The following is a 22,030-nucleotide window of genomic DNA, read 5'->3' as shown; positions in this document are numbered from 1 at the left end:
TTTTCGTACTTGTCAGAGAACTTTTTCGCTACATTTAATTTAATTTAAATCCTTTCGGTAAGCTCGAGGGCAACACTAAGCTTTGGGGCGGTATCCGTGGCCCCTTTGAGAGCGGCTCAAGTGAGGAATCACGGGTTTATGGTTGGGGTGCTTTTTCACATTCCATTGTGAAGCGTTTGTGTGCATGTGCTTGTATCAAATATGTTTATGGACTGTTGCTGTATGTAGATAACATAGAAACGCAACACTTTGCTCAGCACAAAAGTGCTAGCTGTCCTCTTGAGATGACACAAAATGAGTACTGCTAGGCTATACAAAATGAAATATTTAGACACATGAGAAATATTTTTCTAACATGGTGGCATGTTTTCCTTTCGTGTGCTGTTTAGTTGTCTCGATGAAAAAGAGTGTTATTTATTTATCTGTAATGTTGTCAGGCATCATGCCTTGACAAGTCCAATTAAAAAGTTTGCTTGGGCATAAAAGCTTTTCTGGTTATAAACTGCAGATATGTACATAGATATTACGCTATTATTCCAAACTCCAGTTAGAATCGAATTCAAAAGTTAGTACTTGTCACCGACAACTGGCGGTGCTGTGCTATCAACATAAAACGAAACTTCTACGACAACAAAATCATTGAATGTTTAATAGTTAAATGTTCTTATTTTAGAATATATTATTTATGAAGTACAGAATTCATTTAAAATTGCAAAAATTTATGTAATTGATGGCTGTAACAATTACTGAATACACAAATTTTATATTTTCTCTCTTTCAGCTACAATTTATATTCTTGTATCCCTCCTCAAAAAATAGACAAAAATACGTTGATGTACAGAAATTTCATTTAGTTGGAGAATTCCCAACTTCGACCTCGGTGAGAAGGAGGGGGGAGGATTTGCTTCTTTAATCTTTCGGCCATCACAACACATGATTTGGTATTCTTAGTATGTATAACAAACATAAGTTTGTTATACATACTAAGAAGTTTGAACGATTGATCGTGTAAACAGACCGGCTGTACTGTTTTAATTTTTCGTTGTGTGAATAACTCATCAAATTACCGTTGTAGTCGAAAAAATTTGTTCACCGTGCCAATCTCCTGCATAGTTTTGTGTTGGTTTGTGTATTTGAAGCGAAAAACCAAAGATTTTCTGTAGTGATTCTTCGTTTATCTCGTGATTTTGTTTACATCACTGTGGATCACCCACTAAATTTTACACACTACGCACTCGGTTCACCATCTGCAGGCGAGTAGCGGAAAGTGCTTCCCACACATCAAAAAGGCGGATAGAAATTAGCAATGAATTCTGCTTGTAAAACATGTGACTCTCCTGTTAATGGGATCGAGAAAATTACATGTCGTGGCAATTGTGGATCGGTTTTTCACCGCACTTGCATTCCTGGTATGCAGCGATCTGCTCTGGACTTGTTGTCTGGATTTAATAAGAACTTGTACTGGCTGTGCGACCGACAATTGTGCTTGCAGTTTCAACAAGTGGATGGAGCAAACCGATTCCGCTGCTTCCATCGTGGACACTAAAAAGAGGCAGTAGATAACCTGAAAGCAGTTGTGTCTAATCTCTCCAACCGCATTGAGACACATTTTCCGGCTAATTCTGGTGCGGCAGCTCAAAGGGGGCTGTCTATCAAGCGACTTCCGGGGGATCTATCCACTCCAAAAAGAAGTCGCGAGAATTACGCTAAAACTCGCGTCACTGCAGCCGCTGTCTGTGGTACTCGAGAAATTAAGCGGGAAATCGGAACAGTTGCTGATGAGAGGAGACAGATCTGGGTCTACCTCAGCCGCCTCGATCCGAGCCATGCAGTGGATAATATCGTCGCCATGATCCAAGAATGCTTGGGAATAAGCAATACACCCAAAGCAATATTGTTGGTTAAGAAACCTTCTTGCACCGAAATGTTCTTCGATCCGAGCTCACCGTCAATTGCGTAAAGTTCCTGTCGGTATCAGACGCCGCCTTTCATGCCAGCGACCCGCAGCCGTTCAGGAGTGGTACATAGTCCAACTGCATCGAGTACAACCCTCGGTTTCCCATTTTCCCGGTCACCGGGATGCACACTTGCTACCTGTCCTGAGGAAGCCCTTAGTCCCCCCCCATCGCAGTTGAGCCCCTCCAGCTGGCTGACCAATCCTGTGGTGGAGTTGGGACGAGGGGTCTTCCGCAAACCAACAGCAGACAAGTATGAAGAATCTGTGAGCTCTTTTTTGCCTTCTTAAAACTCTTCGATTTCCGGCCTTGGACAACGACGGGACAAGCTGCTACTATACTACCAAAACGTTGGTAGTATCAATTCAACCGTTGAGGAATATTGCCTTGCAGTCTCCGATAACAGTTTTGATATCATTGCCTTCGTCGAAACGTGGTTAAACGATGACACGCTTTCCAGTCAGGTGTTCGGTACTGGATATGAGGTTTTTCGTTGCGACCGGAACCTTAGAAATAGCCGTAAATCTACTGGAGGTGGTGTATTAGTAGCAGTTAATCGCAGCTTGAAGGCACGAGTTGTTGAGAAGACTTGTTGGGATTGGGATCGAACAGGTCTGGACGATATTCGAGCTTGGCGACCGTAAGTTGTACTTGTGTGCGTTTTACATCCCACCTGACCGAGTCCGTGACATCGAATATGTTGACGCACACTGCAGCTCAGTTTTCACCATCCTCGAAGATGCCAAATCGGTTGATGAGATCATCGTACTAGGAGATTTCAATCTCACCAGCATTTCGTGGAGATCTTCCCGCAATGGATTTGTTTACCCGGATTCCGATCACTCCGTTCTTCACTCAGGGGCGGTGTTCCTCCGGTCCTCGTCTCATACGACTTCCACAAAGCTGATCACCGCAGGCCTCTTCTCCACTCTTGATTAGCTAAATATTCTGGACCCCGAAGATGTCGATACGGCAGTTCAAACATTTTCCAACGTTTTGGGTTATATGTTATTGACAGGCACGTCTTGAAGATATCGGCCCTCCTTGGCAAACGAGCACGATGCGACGGCTGAAGTCCATTAAGAGAGCTGCTCTGCAGAGGTTTAGCAAGTATCGCATAATTCCACTTAGAAACTATTACGTCAGTCTCGACAAGGATTGTGAATGAGCAGCGCAAGGAATCCGGACCGCCGTCATCTATGATTTTCAACGGCCGCACAGCTACCACATCCCAAGATATGTGCAAACTTTTTTCGGTGAAATTCGCGAATGTGTTCACAGATGAGGCCTTAATAGTAGATCAAATTTATGTCGCTGTTAGTCAAGTTCCGGTTATGAGCCAAACTCTGAGCGCCATCGATGTCAATGAAACGATGATTACCAGAGCTTGTTCTCGGTTAAAATCGTCTGTCAATCCGGGACTCGATGACTTCCCTTGGGTACTTTTGAAAAGGCACATCGACGCTTTAGCGACTCCACTTCTTCGCATCTTTAGAGCATCTATTGCCAGTGGCATCTTTCCATCCTGCTTGAAATCCGCGAATATGTTCCCAGTCCATAAAAAAGGTAATAAGCGAGACGTCAATCATTACCGGGGAATTACTTCATTGAGTGCTGTCTTGAAGTTGAACGAGCTGGTGATTGTGGAACCTCTTTAGGCTCACTGCAAGCAGTACCTAAGTGACGATCAACGTGGCTTCACGTCTGGGCGTTCGACAACGACTAACCTGCTTTGCCTAACATCCTACATAACAGAGAGTATGGAACGTCGCACTCAAACCGATGTTATCTACACAGACCTATCTGCTGCTTTTGACAAAGTGAACCATGACATAACAATCACTAAAATGGAGAGATTTTGAATTAACGGTAGTCTGTTGCAGTTGTTTCGATCCTACCTTTCAGGTCGAGAAATAGTGGTTGTCATTTACTTTTACTTTTGCGTCAGGAGTACCCCAGGAAAGTCACTTGAGACCGCTGATGTTTCTGCTTTACTTCAACGACGTTCATCTACTTCTGAAAATTCCACACCTGTCATTCGAAGATGATCTCAAGATGTTTCTTCTCATTCGCTCTGCTGAAGATTGTAGATTACTCCAACGACAGTTTGAAACCTTCGCTGACTGGTGTAACACGAAACGTATGTGTGTAAATCCAAAGAAGTGCTCGGTGATATCGTTCTCGCGAAAAAAAGACCCGGTTTGTTTTAACTACCGTCTACTGGATACTGAAATTGAACGTGTTAGTCAGGTCAAGGTTCTAGCAGTGATACTACTGGGATGCATCTTCAGGATAGCGTAAAATTTTACGGACATTTATTGTCTCAAAGCGCTGTATTGCTCTTTGTTGCTGTCAATCCTGGAGTACTGCTGCGAAGTTTGGACAAACTATAGCAACAGTGTTGAGAGAATTGAGTCCGTGCAACGACGCTTTTCACGTTTTGCGCTTCGTAGGTGCCGAGATCCCGTTTGTCTGCCAAGTTACGAAAGCCGGCGCCAGCTGATTAGTTTGGAACCCCTGCTTGTTCGAAAGAATACAGCGAGGGCTTTGTTCGTTGCTGATACTTTGCGAGGTCATCTGGATTGCCCAGCCATCTTGGAGCAAATTAACATAAATGTCGCAGCTCGAACAACGCGTAACAACCTCATACTCCGATTGCCATTTCGATGCACTAATTATAGTATGCACGGGGCAGAATTGTAAATCTAATAAGCTACCCGTTAAAGCAGGCGTCCCTCAAGGATCAAGCGTCGCACCAATCCTATACAATATTTTTACCTCTGATCTTCCAAATCTACCTACAGGCTGTATAAAGTCACTTTTCTGTTATGATACTAGCATCTCAGCCACTGGTAGGGGTCTTCGTATTATCTGCAGTCGACTGCAACGAAGCTTGAATATTTTCAATGATTACCTGAAAAAATGGAAAATTTACACTAATACGGCAAAAACACAATTGATTGTGTTTCCGCATAAGCCAAGAGCTTCTTCTCTTAAACCAAATAATAACCATATTATTAAATTTAATGGTTTGAATTTAACGTGGTCAGATAAAGTTAAATACTTGGGTTTGATTTACGATAAAAAACTCATTTTTAAGGACCACATTGAAGGAATCCAAACAAAATGCAACAAATATATAAAATTTTTATACCCTCTTATAAATAGGAATTCTAGGCTCTGCCTAAAGAACAAACTATTAATTTATAAACAAATATTTAGACCGGCAATGCTATATACAGAGCCAATCTGGGCAAGTTGTTGTGCTACTAGAAAGAAAACGCTTCAAAGGATTCAGAATAAAATTCTGAAAATGATTTTGAAGCGTCCTCCCTGGTTTAGCACAAATGAGTTGCACAGACTCGCAAACATAGAAACATTAGAAATTATGACGAACAGTATCATAAGCAACTTCCGACAAAAATCGTTGCAATCTTCAATTGCAACGATTAGATCTCTTTATAGTTTATAAGTTAGTTTATAAGATTTGTTTGTTGTTGTTTTCACAAGACAAGTAGGTTTAAAACATCCTACGGAAAAAATACTTAACTGCGAAAGCATATTATATCTTAATAATAATTCACTGAATCATGTAAACAATAGGGATGCAAAGTCACCAGTTGTGGCTGAACACCCAATATACTAAATAAGATATGTAATGCAAACAAAACAATATAATCAAATAGAAAATAATATATAAAAAAATAGTATGCACGGGGCCATTACTGGCCTACAAAGGTTCTTCAACCGAGTCGCATCAGCTTTCGACTTTATTTGTCTCGCCCAACTCTACGTCTACGATTTTACAGAAACTTCAACGGAACCGTTAATTTCGGCTGATTCCTTCATTGTTGTTATTTTTATCAAAATTTGTAACGATTTGACTGTTATCAATAAGTTTAGCATTAAGACATCATTTGGGCTTTGAATGGCCTGTTGGTGTATATATGACAAATACAAATAAAGATGTGACACAATGTGCTAAAACCGAACAAAAATCCTGTCAATCCTATTTTTATTGGATTATCTGCTCTAAAGATATTACCAAGGGCTGCCATGATTTACCGTGAGAAAAACTAAAAATTTGAGACGTACTACTGGAGCGGGGTTAATAAAACCACCAATAATCTTTAGATTTTTTTCTCCGAGACATTGCATATGAATGAACCCCAAACAAACAATATTCTATAACGAATATCACGTAACGTCGATGACAGAGCAGTGGGATCAAGGCCAAGTTCCCAACTTCGGCACAGAGAACAGACTTCCATCTCAAGCGTAAAAGTTGAGTAAAAGGCACATCCAAAGGCAATTGAGATGTTACCACTAAAGGTGATTCTGTCGTTGTTCCGTTTATTCCGTTTAGTGCGTGAGCTTTTCTGAATTGATATTCAAGTGATCGTTATAATTATGGGATATGGTGGTCGTAATCGTCTAGCAAATATTTGTTCAAATGACAAAACAAGTATATTAAACTTGTTTATTCGAAACTGGATGTCTGTTCTCTGTGACTGAGATGTAACAATTAAAATCTAAAATTATTTCTGATTGTCAAACAAAACAAAACTGTGCAACTCCGAATTCTTTAGCCCAGCATGTACGCCATCATCCCCCACTACATCTTGTACTCGTTGGTAACCTAGGAGTGAATTTTGAAGACGTCTCAAGGTCTGTCGTCTACGATTTTAAAAACGCTGACTACAACAGCATCGTTAGCACGCTGTTGGATATAAACTGGGACGAAAATCTTAACAATGATGACGCGAACGAAGCAGCGAACACGTTTTCTAATATTCTTAACTACCTAATCGACCGTCATGTGCCAAAACAAACAGTCAGCACCAATCAACACCCTCCCTGGCAAATAACAGTGCTTACACGCTCGTAAAAAGTTACTCAGATTCTGAGTACTTTTAACTCAGTTTTGAATGATGTTCGTAAACGTCAAAAATTGAGTTGTCATGTATAATATCTCTGAGTAACTCTGACTCTATTTTTGGGTATTACACAAGAAACCGTTTTGGAGTTACCAAACGGAAAAGCCGTTTCTCGCCAAGTTAAAAATTCCAAGCGTCATCCGCCATTTTCCATTAGTAGGTACACGCTCGTTTAGTTATCGCTCATCACTTTTTCACAAATAAAAATTTGTTCAAATATTTATAATAGTTGAAGCTAGAGTTGTAGTGTGTAAAATACATTATAATTGAAAGAGTGAATTTGAACAACCAGCATGCAGAAGATTTCGGAAGAGGTGGATGCTGAAACTGCAATGAAGTTGCGAGGTACCCGAATAGAAATGTACAGTAATAAAACTATGATTTTCACTGTGACAGTACAGTAATTTTACAATAATTTACAGTAAATTTTAGTGTTTGGCTATAATACAAAAACAATAAACTTTAACGTTTCTACAGTAAATTTCAATGTAAAATCGACTTTTATAGTAAAAAAAGGGGGTGGTTATGTATCTTAACATTAAAAAAATCGATTTTTTTCCATATATTATTTTCTCGAAAACAGTAAAATTTAATGTGAATGCACTGTATCAGTTTTTTGCTGAACAGCAAAATTGATTGTTACATTACATTTTATTGTAAATCTACTGCGAGAACACCGCGTCCAACAATGTTGAAACAGTAATAATTATAATATTTATTGTTTTATGATTGTTTGTAGGGTAAATGCTATTGTAAAATTCTATCCGGGTAATATTCACGTTATATTATATATATATATATATATATATATATATATATATATATATATATATATATATATATATATATATATATATATATATATATATATATATATATATATATATATATATATATATATATATATATATATATATATATATATATATATATATATATATATATATATATATATATATATATATATATATATATATATACTGGAAAAAAGTGTAAGGTTTCAGGTTTCTCATGCCATGTGCCAAATTGTGGGAAGATGATTCCTGGACACGTGGATGAATTGAAGGAACACTTCCGGTTGGTACACAATTTGAACACCAGCAAAGCAGCCACTCAACCTTTCCTTTGTTCAGAATGTGGTTCACTGTACCAGAGGTTTAAGAGCTTGAAACGGCACATAGAGAGTGTTCATCCACTAATTACAGAAAATTCTACAAATATTTCATACGACCATGACGCTGTTGAACAAATTCAAAATAATCATCCGGAAAATATGCTCGTAGATGATGATTATCTGTTGAGAATAACGAATACTATATTCTTTAAAACGGCGCCGTCGTTGGATGAAATTACTAAGAAAATTAGTAAATTCGCCACAGATTTGCGAAAAGATGTATCTCTTCCCGAGACAAAAATCAAAAAGTTCTTACAGGTTACCTCGAATCTTATAGAAGATTACGAGTGTTACATGTTGAATCTATTCAGAGAATTTTTGAAATCGAAGTCGATCCCATTAAACGATACCGACGCTTTGAAATTTATAAACGACGCATCTTTGGATGGAATTTTTGCAGACGTAGCTTCTCCAAAAGACAACCTAGCATATTTGTCTGGAGTTGCGGGTTGTGCTGTGCCAAACCCTAGGGAAGAAGTCTTGGGAAGAACTAGAATCACTAAAACTGTCCCCGCGATTACCAAACTAGGCAAAAGAAAAAGTGTACAAATAGTGAAAGACGTTGCTCACTATATTCCACTAACCAGCATTTTAGCACTGGTTATGAAGAATCCCGGAGCTCGCAAGATGATAGCAGAAGAAGCAGTGAATGGCGATATCTTGTGCGGTTTCAAAGATGGTCAACGTTTCAAAACACACCCATTCCTGACACGGTTTCCCGATGCATTACGACTCTCGCTTCATCTGGACGATGTCGAATATCTGAACCCTTTGGGAACACGCAAATCAAAAAAAAACTTACCAATTTCAGTGTTAAAATTGAGAATCTCCACCCCGCAATTAATTCATCCTCCAACAGGATATATCTAACGCTTACAGTTCGCTCAAGAGATGTAAAAAAATATGGCTACAATAACGTTATGAAACCGCTGATTCAAGATTTGCGTGAGCTTGAATCAGATGATGGTGTTGTAGTACAATATGGGAGTGAAAAGTTTACGATGAGGGCAGTTCTAGTGCATGTTTTGGGGGACACGCTGGCAATTCATGAAATTTTCGAGTTAATGGGGCCCCAATCAAGTCTATTCTGTAGAATGTGCTATGCGACGCGTACTGCACTTCATTGTGGAAACATTGGTGATACCTTCCCTCATCGCACTGAAGAAAGCATACAAGGTGATTTAAATGCTCTTCAAAGCGGAACTAAAACACCTTCACAATGCGGAATCATTCGAAAATCAGCACTGAATGAAGTTAAATATTTCAACATAGCGGAAAATAACACGTTTGATCCAATGCATGATCTTTTGGAAGGCGTCGTCATGGTCGTAATCAAATGTGTTTTGAACGAAGCTGTAAATATCCATAAAGTGATAACGATTAGTCAAGTCAACCAAATTATACAGCATTACGAATACGGTATAACTGAATCGGCTGATAAACCTACCGCTAATTTTACTTGCGAGAAGTTAAAAGCACGTGGACATGCTATTCCTCAGTCAGCTTCGCAATGTTGGCTTCTCCTACGAGCATTCCCTTTTATGTTCAACCAGATTCTCGGATTTAATTCAAATTTATCATCATTGCTTAGAGCTCTCATGAAAATAACTTATTATAGTTTCTCCAGTAAGCTAACATTGAATCAGATTAACGATCTGGAAAACGAAATCGAATGTTTTTACAAGTTGTTCAAATCCTGCTTCCCTGCCATCAACCCTACCAATAAATTCCATCACATCTCTCATTATCCCTACATAATTCGTCAGGATGGGCCAGTTGTTAATCATAGTTGCTTACGCTTCGAAGCGAAATTCAAGGAGTCGAAATCCCAAGCGAAGACATGCAACAATTTCATCAATTCAACAAACAGCTTTGCTAAGCGCCTGAATCTAGCACAGATAACCACTATTCTTGACCATTCATACGAAATTGGTACGGTAGATATCGTTTCGTCAAAGCACATACACAAAAAATCTCTAAGTAATTTACTCCTGATCCGGGATCTACCAGATTCAATCAAATATATAAACCATATGAAAATAAATAACACAAGCTTTCGGCCGGGACTGATAGCGAAATACCAAGTATGCAACGAAATGTCCTATGGTTTGATAATAGATATATTGCAATCGGATAATCAAATTGTTTGCCTAATACAGCATCTCGAATGCGAATATTGTTTACAATACAACAGTTACAAACTCAAAACTGACAGTCAAGTTATTCGCATATCACACAAGAACTTGCAAACGAAAAAAACATACAACTTATGGAGTATATACGGAGATTCAGAAGAAAACTACTATATAAGTTTGAAATATGTAGATAGTTAGTAGGGAAATAAACTTGGAAATAAATTTATAATAAAATAAACAACAATCAAGAAGGTAGTGCAAACAACTTGAGATGTCACTTTAAACCTTTATATATACTTATTCGCTCTTTTCAGCCCAAAAAATAAACGATCAGAACCTAGTTCTGCTCAACGATGCCGACCTAGTTGAAATGGGGATAATCGAAAAAGGATCCCGTCCAACAATTCTTAACATAATAAAAAACTATAGTTCTAAAGCTAATCCGACCAAAGATAAAATTGATGAGACTTCCACTAATGTTCAAAACTTGGTAAACTTTCTACTATAATTACTGTAAGCGCTTGTCGTACTATACATATTTAACGTTTTCAGATTAACCGTTCGACATTCGAAGATGACGCAAAATTCCGAATGAAAATTTTGTATCCAATTTTGGATCAAGGGATCGTACCAGATAAGCACGGTTTAAATCATCTTACACGAGTCGCATGCAAGCAAATGGAGACTCAAATAATGGACGGTCAAAGGCAAGTAGAAAGTTTTATTTGTTACTCTACTAGTGCATCAAACTATGAACACTCCTTAAAGTGTGATAGAATGAATTGTTTACATTGAACCGCACGAGTCTCTCCGCTAGAGCAACCTTGCGGCGAAATGCGCAATGCCTATACATATTTATAGGGCTTACGGCCAATTTCTTTATTCTCGCTTAAATTTTAAACCGGGTTCACCAGTACGTTTAAACCTGGTTAAGACGTTAGGCGAGAATGAAGAAATCGGCCCTTAGTAGTCCTTCGAGCAAATATGCAGGTGATCTAACACTGTCTATGAGCAGAGAAAAGCAATGCCTTTCGTTGTGAAGCTTCTATTTCAAAAAACATCGTAGTCAATCAGTATCATGCATTATTACTTCATTGAGCCTATGAAACTATGAAGTATGCATAGTAATGAAGCACGGCCAAACAACTTCACTTCTGATTATAAATATAAAGAAATGTATGAAACACAGTACAAACTGCTAGAGGAAACCACATAGTTATCAGTTCTTCGCATCCTGATTTCAATATTGACCATTCTTTACACATCTTCAATCTGGTTCGATTTATAAACTTCGGCATAAGAACGTACATGCGTCTTTGACGGTGGTACTTAGAAAGCGTAATTCGTCATGTTCCGGCACAAAATTATAAAGACGACCGACGACGACGAATTATAATAACTTAAACATTTAAACCAACAGAATTTAAAGGTATACAATTTCTGTTTATAGCGAGCGTGTTTATTTGTTTACATATACAGTTCAATCGTAAATCGACCAAAGGGTCTAACTAAGCCGCAATGTCGTTGAATCGAGCAACAGCGATGCCAGATTTACAGACTGTGGACAGATTTGCTGCACTGAGAAACAAAAATATGCAGAATTAGCATACTTTCATTCCCGTCTCTTTTGCTGTAATTCTCGACGAACATATGATTACGGCCTAAAAGCCAACCGTCAAAATCCACTTTGAATGGAAATTCCAGACAAACCGTTACTAGTCGAACACAGCTCACAACAGTTTATGAAAGAGAAAACTTTTCTCTTTCGTTTACTACCAACATCTGTGATTATCCTCTATACATGGAACTTATCTATCATTTTCTAAAAACAGCGTCTGTCAAAATTTAATTAAATTCATCTCCTCATACTCTCATCCAAGGCTAATCATTCACCAATTAAAGGAACCTAGAATATTTAGTTTTTAAATTTAGACAATAACAGAAAAAAAAAGTAAATAAATACACCCGAAAATACTAGATCAGTATGAAATACAACAATGTAAGGAAAAAAGCAAACAATAAAGTGATTTCAGTGTTAGTTTTAGACAAAGTACTAGTATAGTTAAAATTAGTCTTAAGGATTTTTGTAACGTGCTATGTAAAAAAAGAAACTGGCGTAAAAAGCTATTGCAAATGCCGTGTCAAATAAACGTAGGAAAAAAAAAAAAAAAAAAAAAAAAAAAACATCTGTGATTGGCGTGTAACGGTTTGTCCGGAATTTCCATTCAAAGTGGATTTTGACAGTTGGCTTTTAGGCCGTAATCATATGTTTGTCGAGAATTTTCATGCATTTTCTAGCATATACTTCTAGTAAATATTCAATGAGTGGATAGACCGAATACGTCCAATGCACAAAATTTGCAGCAGAAGAAACGAGAGGCAGATCAAAAAGTATGATATCGGTGATTAAAAAAAAGTTCTGCGTATGCCTGGTCCAGACATTTACAAACTTTTAAAACAGTAATAAACTGACCGATTTTCTTCAGAAAATAATAGATGTGTCCCAGCATGCAAAGAATTACGAATCAAATACCGTTCATACTTTTACCATTTAGATTTTTTTTAAGAAATTTAGAACTTAATCTTTCACGGAATCTTTTTGGTCTTTTTCGGAGTAACGAACCAATGATCTCTAAATGCGCAGGTATCCTTCTGTTGATCAACAGCATGCGGCAGCTGTTCAAATCGTAAAATTATTTCCACAACTTAGTAATACGCGAGTCACACCAACTGCTCCTGATGAGGTTTGTTATTCTATGCTTATTTAATTTCTCTAATATAATTATAATTATTTTCATGCTAGTCATTTTTCTTTTGGCGCAACGGAGGCAAGGAAAAGGGTGCTCATACTGGCATGATATTTCATCGCATCCGGAATGTCATCAAACAGCTACCTGCAGGAAAACATAAATATAATCGAGGAACTATGCCTGTAGAAGAGTCCGTTTCAACTGAACTTGTAGAGCGGGCTCAATTGCTCCGAGTAATGCTTGCATCGGCATCAGTAGCAGAACATATTTGTGATGAAATGGACCGATGCTTTCCAGTCCTCAAACTGTTATTAAAAGAAAAGAAACCCGTTAATGATATCTTGGATATGTTTCCACACCTGTGTTCATATGAAGGATTGGTGGTAACATGTTTATTTTTTATTATTTACTATTTCACTTTATGGTATTCACGGAACATATGAATATTTATATCATATCACTTTTTCTAGATTCGTCAAATGTTTGAGAGATTGTATCCTAACAGAACAGAAGGTCTCAAAATCGAGGATGTCTTCTCTCAGTGTCTATCTTATTCACCGTCCAGATTCTCTAGAGTAGAAGATGGTGAGATATATTTTTTTTTAATTTAGCCCAAAGGTCTGTCATAAAATTTTAAATTTGTAAAACTATTCACAGATCACATTCGAGGATGCTTGAGAATAATTTCTCATATGCCAATTCGCGGACAAAAAAGAACGCTGGTAGGCTGTCCAACTGTAGGCGAAGAACATTCGGCTTCAATTTTAATTCGTTGGATTGGGGTAAATGCAATATAATATACATAAGGTTAGATGTAATGATTTTATATCATCATTAGGAGTGCTTAGATACATACGTGGCATCCCCCGCAACTGATTCCAAACTACACATGGTGTGCGTAGCAAGCCCGATGAAAAGAGGAAATTATGCCGTCATTTGTGAGAAAAAAGTTATATTCGAGACTAACAATTCTATTCATGCAGTGGAAATTTTATTCAAATGCTACGCAGTTCTCGGAGTGGAGGTGCCACCTAATTTTAGAATGTTTTGGGACTTTCTGGCATGTGCCATATATAATATAATTCCGCACAGTCAGAGGACAACTGTGAATAGACTCGTCCAAACTTTTATTGAAGTTTCCCGCGCACGTATTGACAACAAATAAAAGGACAACTTTTTTATACAATACTTACTAAAAACCATAAAATTTAATAAACAGAAGTTTCTTTAATTATTATTGTAAAAATATTCCATAAGAAAAGAAAGACTGCATTGTGTTGTATCCAAAACAAAATTTTGACGGCCAATTTCTTCACTGGATGTAAACCGGTTTAGTTCCAGTTCAAATGCAACAATCGATCATGAACCAATTTAAATAGGAATCGGTTGTTGCATTTCTTCTTACAGAAACCATTCAGAATTGCAAGTCATAATCCGGATGTTTCTCAGTAAAGTTCAGTCAGAAATGAGCCGGAATTCCGGCTGGCTCCAGTCAGTATTCCGGCTCCAGTGACACAACCTATTCTAACTAGAATCGGTTGTGTCACTGGAGCCGGAATACTGACTGGAAACAGCTGGAATTCCGGCTCATTTCCGGCTGAACTTTACTGGGTTTTAATGAAATATTGCACTCATAAATTGGGTAATATTCTACCCAAAAACTGAGGAATTACAACTGGCTTTGTTGTCTACTCAAAAATTGGGTAAGCTTCTGCTCATAATATGAGTAAAAATCGATCAATTTTTGGTTTTGTTGAAGTTCTACTGAACCCAAAATTTGAGTAATGTTCAACTCAAAGTCTGCGTAATAATTACTTAATTTTTGGTTTTGTTAAATTTGTACTGAACTCAAAATTTGAGCAATGTTGAACTCAAAATCTGAGTACTAGTGAAGCACTTTTGGGTTTAGTGTAGATAATATTGTACTCAAAAACCGAGTAATAATTACTCAGTTTTTGGTTCATGCTGGCTTACTCAAATTTGAGTAACTCCGGAATTACTCAATTTAAGGGTTGTTCCACTTTATCTGGAAATGGGTGGGATTAAACTCATTTTTGAGTAACTTTTTACGAGCGTGTAGACGATTGAAAACTGCCAAACGAGCTGCATTTAAAAAATTCTCGAAGCATAAGATATTTGCATTACGAAATCACTACTTTCAATTCAACCACGAATACAAACAGCAAAGCAGACGCGCCTTTTTTTAGATACCAGCGAAACGTCGAACGTCAACTGTAATCCAAACCCAAATCGTTCTGGAAGTATGTGAACGAGCAGTGAAAAGAATCCGGTTTACCATCTTGTATGACGTTTAATGGAGTTTGGCCACCGACACTAAGGAAGTTTGCCAACTGTTCTCCGACACATTTTCAAGCGTTTTTTTTTTCAACGAACGCCTTCGACCACAACAAGTCGCTTTCGCCATCAATTTAACTCCTTCTCAAGGACGAACTATTAACCCAATTTCTGTCGATGATGCCGCCATTCTGGTAGCAAATTCCAAACTGAAAGCATCTAGTTCCCCGGGGCCAGATGGCGTTCCCTCGATGTTTGTCAAAAAGTGCATCAGCGGGCTTCTTGAACCACTTCGGCGAGTCTTCGAGCTATCACTCAATACTAAAACATTCCCTCACTGCTGGAAATCAGCACACATATTTCCAGTTCATAAAAAGGAAACAAAACGAACATTGATAACTATTGGGGAATCCCGTGTTTAAGTGCAGTATCAAAACTATTCGAGCTGGTTGTTTTAGACCCTCTTTTCTTTTACTGCAAACACTACATTGCAGACGACCAACACGGTTTAATGCCTAAACGATCGACAACGACCAACCTGCTCTCGTTCACAACATATGTAATCGATGGATTTGCTGACGGATTGCAAACCGATGCTATTTACATAGATTTATCTGCGGCCTTCGACAAAATCAACCATGATATCGCAATAGCGAAGCTAGACAAACTCGGCATTCATGGACAAGTTCTGCGCTGGTTCCGTTTCCACCTCGATGGAAGGCAACTCCAAATCAGCATTAAGGACTGTCTATCTGCACCATTCTTCGCTACATCCGGCATCCCACAAGGAAGCCATCTCGGTCCAGTGATATTCCTCCTCTACTTTAATGACGCCAACATCAAATTACAAGGACCCCGCCTTTCTTTTGCCGACGACAAGAATTTTTTTCGATAAATACGGGATAAAATCGATGACGAGTTTCTTTCGAGTGAATTGGAGAACTTTAGTACGTGGTGTGATCTAAACAGAATTGTTTTAAACCCGAGTAAATGCTCAATCGTTACGTTCACACGGAAACGTTATCCGATTCAATTTAACAACCATCCCTTCGACTCGAGTATTCCAAGACTCTCTCACGTCAAGGATCTCGGATTCATCATCGATTCGGCACTATCGTTCTAACCACATACATCATCCATTGTGGCATCAAGACAGCTTGGGTTCATCGTCCGAATAGCGAAAAACTTTAAGGACGAATACTGTTTAAAATCTCTCTATTGCGCACTGGTTCGCTCAACACTGGAATATTGTTCTGCTGTTTGGAACCCTTACTACCAGAACGGCGTCGATAGAATCGAAGCCGTCCAACGCCGGTTCATACGCTTTGCACTACGACATCTTCCTTTGCAAATCAGATTTCATCTGCCGAACTACAAAAACCGTTGTCAGTTAATACAGCTCGATACTCTAACCATCCGGAGGGACTGCTCTCGAGCCTTGTTCGTCTCGGACTTACTGTCTGCCAGGGTGGATTGCCCTGCAATCCTCGGACGCCTCGATCTTCAAGCTCGCGTTCGAGCTCTGCACAATAACTCTCTTCTGTGAGTCCCGTTCAGGAGAACCAACCAAGGGCGCCAGAGCGCTGTTACCGGACTCCAGTTTGTATATAACAGTGTGGCAACGGCTTTTGACTTCAACCTGACAAGGAATTCGATAAAAACTAAACTACTGTGCATTCTGAAAAGTAATTAGTTTAAGTAACCACAATTGGGGCCAAGGGATCTGATAAACAAATAAACAAATATACAAATAAACAAACAAACAAATGAACAAATAAACAAATAAACCAATAAACAAATCAACAAATAAATAAATAAATAAACAAATAAACAAACAAATAAACAAATATACAAATAAACAAATAAACAAATAAACAAATAAACAAATAAACAAATAAACAAATAAACAAATAAACAAATAAACAAATAAACAAATAAACAAATAAACAAATAAACAAATAAACAAATAAACAAATAAACAAATATACAAATAAACAAATAAACAAATCAACAAATCAACAAATCAACAAATAAACAAATAAACAAATAAACAAATAAACAAATAAACAAATAAACAAATAAACAAATAAACAAATAAACAAATAAACAAATAAACAAATAAACAAATAAACAAATAAACAAATAAACAAATAAACAAATGTATGTATGTAAATGAATATGTATTCTAGAGCGAATTGATAATAAACTTAGAACAGAAGATTAGGGTTAGACAGGCTCGTATGAGCATAATCGACAGCAAATGTGAAGAGTCTTATGCAATACATTTCTTGCGACGTTATCTTTGATGGTTTGTACAGATTGAAGTCAAACCGGTAAAACTGGTAATTGTCATGAGTCACCATAAAACTAATTAACCAGATAAGCGTGCAATTAACTGCGCTTCGAATCAATTAACTCTACAAAGTAATTGTTTTTCAGCAAACGATGGGTGCAAACATTTTAATTGATGGATAAATTTCAGAAAAACAAATTGTTTTATTGACACTGGAAATGTGATAAATCAAATATAGAATTAACGTGAACTACTTAATCTTATTAACTACATAATGATCATCTCATTAAAATGCTACGTGGATATGATAGCACATTTTTTCTATGGTATAATTGTCCATGTTACTACTTATCAATATAATCGTGTTATCAATTAGTAGTTTTCACCGCTTAAAAATAAGATTCTTAAAAATAACATCGCATCATTTGCTTAATATTTTGGAGATTTCATATTTTGTTCCATACATATACTGCCATGATACGTATAACAGTCCCACCTGCATAGGAAACCCATAGCAAATGGGACTGTTATACGGATCACGGCAGTATAGTTGAAATTGATTTTCTACACCCAATTTTCGAATTAAAAATTGCTTATGGTAATATTAGATTGTTTATATCTTCTAAATCCACCATAAATTGGAGAATGAATTTTCCCTTACTTGAAGGGTTTCGCCGGCATAACTCAATCGACAACTAGCCCCCGGGCTCCTCCCCTAGATAGATGTCTTCGGATGATAGCCACACCTCTGGTATTGCTTAACCCTCCGTCCGCTGCAAGGGTTGCTAAGTAGGGCGTCAATAAAATGTCATACGCCGTAATATTTTAATGGTCCTGCGGTAAGATAATTTGCACGAGTGCCTACTGAACTCACTTCCATACAGACCACTAGCAATCAATATCGCGAATGTTTCCCAACTGTGGTGTAAATGGGTAAAATGCGTCCTCTGTATGCAAAAAAAACTCGTTTATTAACTTAAAATACTAGTAATGCTTTAAATCAATTATAGTAGTATTGCCGCATACTGCAAAGTGGGACGTGTAATGTTTGTCATTTTCAATGTTCCGTTGTCTGCAATGCTTATATGGACCATAAAGCAAGGAATAAAAGAGAATATCGTAGGCATAAACAACTTAATAACCACTGTACGGATACGCGATCCACCCAACTTTTGAAAAGGGTATTTATTATTGATAGCCCATCGAAACGACGCGCTCCCCGCCCACCAGAGAGAACGGCCGCAAAAGGAAACTTTTTTCAATAAATAAATTTCTCACCAAAGGTGTACAGCCTTTACGTAGAGTTGTTTGTATAATTTTTGCGTGGACGATATTTAATTGCTGATAAGTTGCTCTTCCCTCCTGGCGTGTAAAGAATACCTGTAGATTGGCTTGTTTAAAAAAAGAAATTTACAACACGCAGTTTACCGTAAAGCTCCTGATGTCATAAAAAGGCGTGTGTTATTTAAGTATGTGAATAAACTATTCCTTCCGTCGTACTTTCAAGATTTTTTATGACATGTTGAAAGACATACTCTCTGAATCATTGCATTTCATTTGTTTAGTGAGTTTATTTATTCGTCAATTCAACGTAAAATGGAAATGTTTTACATCAAATTAGTGACTCGGGAGAGTATCACTTCAAGGAACCTATTTTTTGGCGGTGGTGGTCTCGAGTAGTGTTGTTTAAATGTCGAATGTTTGAACTTCTTTTTGACTCAGCTCATGAAAGAAAGAATACTGCATTTCATTATTCATTAAACAAATATACGAATATAGTATCAATTAAAATTTTCTCCTTTGGGAGAAATATAGCTTAGTGAAAAAAGGCTTAGTTGTTTAGTTTTAGGAAAAGTTTCCTAAATATCTACTAAATTTGCATTCTGGACCACTGTACAATGCCGCCAGCGATAAAGCAAATGAAACAAAAGGACAGATACACGATCGTAACGCGGAAACTCAACAGAAAAAATCAAATCAATCGAGCACGAAAACTAATACAACATCATCAGCGAAGACAGCAGAGACGAATTCGATAACCCGAGAGAAAGTAGAATAATTGACCCCTAAGGTGTCCGGAAAGTAGTCCGATTGGACATTAGGCCGAATGGGCTGCAGACCGAAGGCAAAGAAGCCGAATGTTCTACAGAGAGGGAGAAAAAAGTCGAAGGACAGTCTGTTTCCTCATTCCGTACAGATTAGAAGTCAAAAGCGCCAGTGTTGCTAAAAGAGCGAGAAGCCAACACACCCTCCTCGTTCGCCAGCGAGCGCGAGGCTCACACTGTATGCTCCCCAGAGATGCCAGGTACTTTTTTCAAATGTCTGCAACAATAATTTTAAATGTCTGGGAAGAACAAAAAATGTCAGGAAAGCTAGTGTAACCAAAAGCCTTTATATTCAAAAATCTGCAAATATCTGCAACAAAACTAAAAAATCTGCAAATATCTGCAACCAAACTAGAAAATCTGCAAATATCTGCATCATCGAAAAAATCTGCAGCTTATATTAAAAGTCTGCGAATTTGCAGACTTGTCTGCAAACCTGGCATCTCTGATGCTCCCTACTGCTGTACACACGTTTTCGAAGAACTCTCAAATATGTGACGATCAGCACGAGCGGCAAATATGCTTGATTCATGTGAGTTATCTGCTTTCGCTATAGGCTCGTGTGTCACTCGCACTCTTGTCGGCTCGCTAGATTTTAGCTCTAACGGCGAGTGGGTTCCCATGATGGGACTCCTCGGCTGCGAGTTTTCCCTGCATGCCACCCACTCCCGTGTGCTAAGCTCTCTTTACAGCTCTGAAGATGTTTATTAGAACAGCTCGTATACACTCTTTTAGCAACTGGGAGCGCTCGTAAGGGGCCATGCATAAATGACGTAGCATTTTGGGGGGTAGGGAGGATATACCAAATTTGTGACGAAGTGTGACGAGGGGGAGGGTAGGGTTAGAAGTTGTGCGACGTAGCATTAGGTTTAAAACCCATTGTTTAGAGAAAACAATTTAATGATCTTCCATTCCCAAGAGAAATGAATTTAAATTCAAACAAGTTACTTTTGATGCGGTTTTTCATAAGGTAAATTTTACGATTCGCGGAATTACAAGTTCGCAAAAATACGAAAAGATTTTGTATGCAGATTTAACTTGCTACATTAGTTAACTAATGTTGCTAACCAGTAGACTTCGTTTGGAAGCTGAATTAAATTTTCACTTCGGATTCAACCAAACAAAATTTAGTAATTTAGATGAACGTATGCTTCTTAGAACTATTGGCAGCTGCAGGATTGTGAACTGAGAGAACTTCTCTTCATGCTCCCCTTGACATATAAAATTGAAAACAAAACTATCAACACTATATTTGTGATGAAATGGGCTTATTTTGCACGCAATTTGCTGTTATAATGAAAATGTTGATAAAAGTCGTCAAACATTTTGAAAGGACATGTATATAAAATAATTGAAAAACATGCAATTTTTTTTTTCACACCCGGGCGCTTTGCATGGGACGAGGGGGAGGGGGTAGGTAAATGCTACGTTATTTACGAGGGGGAGGTTAGAATTTTGTGACCAAATGCTACGAGGGGGGAGGGAGGGGTAAAAAATCACCAAAAAAAAAGCTACGTCATTTGTGTACGGCCCCTAAAGGAGCGAAGGGATCAGGTACGGCATTCTGATGAAATCCTAGAACAATGCAAGCAAAAACTAATTAAACTAACAGTGCGCGCGTTCGCATTAAATTGTCATTGCATACATACGTTATCTGTCTATACAGGTTTATACCGGTCGTATTTAAAGAACAAATTAAATATATTGTTTTTCAGATTATTCTTAAAAAAACTTGTCTTTTAAGGGGCGTCTACTATAAAGTGCTCAAACTGACAGTAATGTTATACGATTTTGATGGCAAGGTGACAATGGACATCTCGTTAAGGTTTATGTATATATTCATTATGAATGAAAAATTTTCAGTCAGGCAAAGCCACACATACGAGCGTTCGAAGAGAAGACGTTCAACCATTTCCATGTCGAAGAATGCCGCGGAGGACATGGTGACTCTTGATACAATTGTCTGAAATAGGAAATTCAATAAGATTTTTAAAACATAGACTTGTAGTTACTCGATGAACCAAAAAAAAATAGAACAGTTGGAATTTCGGAAAATGGCATAAGAAAAACCGAAAAATAAAATTCGGACACTTTCCTTCAAAATAACGAGGAAGATTTTTGTATTCCATTTTCCCTTAGTTCATCGACTACACATGTTATGCATTCTCATAAAAAATCAAGTCAATTCGTTGAATGGTTTTTGAGTTATCGGCAATTTGAAAAATGCGGTTTCGAGAAAGATGCTATTAAAGTTGCCGATAGACTGAAACCGTTTAGAACAAAAGAAGATCAGTGTGGCCAACGAGATTGCACTGCGCTTTTCTAGAGGTTCAATACTAACAATTAAACGAATAAAAAAAACATTAATGTTTTTTTACCCACTACA

At 37.8% G+C, this 22,030-nt stretch overlaps 2 protein-coding genes across 18 annotated transcripts in view; both read left to right on the top strand.

The window, feature by feature from the left end:
* Nucleotides 1–22,030, top strand: part of LOC131690825 (uncharacterized) — a 396,059-nt gene that overhangs the window by 296,321 nt on the left and 77,708 nt on the right. The gene's annotated exons all lie outside the window — the stretch shown is intronic.
* On the top strand, nt 12,418–14,136 carry LOC131690827 (uncharacterized). Its single transcript, XM_058976884.1, has 5 exons — nt 12,418–12,945; nt 13,005–13,334; nt 13,422–13,536; nt 13,609–13,733; nt 13,790–14,136. Exons 1-5 carry the CDS (start codon nt 12,838–12,840, stop codon nt 14,114–14,116), a joined length of 1,005 nt encoding a protein of 334 aa, XP_058832867.1. The 5' UTR covers nt 12,418–12,837; the 3' UTR covers nt 14,117–14,136.

Source organism: Topomyia yanbarensis, chromosome 3 (genome assembly GCF_030247195.1).
Source record: "Topomyia yanbarensis strain Yona2022 chromosome 3, ASM3024719v1, whole genome shotgun sequence".
NCBI lineage: Eukaryota > Metazoa > Arthropoda > Insecta > Diptera > Culicidae > Topomyia > Topomyia yanbarensis.
The sequence above is the reverse complement of the archived record's forward strand: the minus strand, read 5'-3'. Positions and strand labels throughout refer to the sequence as shown.

What these genes read in the sequence shown, in the direction of transcription:
- LOC131690827 (XM_058976884.1), top strand. Translation starts at nt 12,838, where the DNA reads ATGCGCAGGTATCCTTCTGTTGATCAACAGCATGCGGCAGCTGTTCAA. An exon ending in ATTCTCTAGAGTAGAAGATG is followed by an intron (nt 13,537 to 13,608) that starts GTGAGATATATT and finishes AACTATTCACAG; the next exon opens with ATCACATTCGAGGATGCTTG. An exon ending in TTTTAATTCGTTGGATTGGG is followed by an intron (nt 13,734 to 13,789) that starts GTAAATGCAATA and finishes TATCATCATTAG; the next exon opens with GAGTGCTTAGATACATACGT.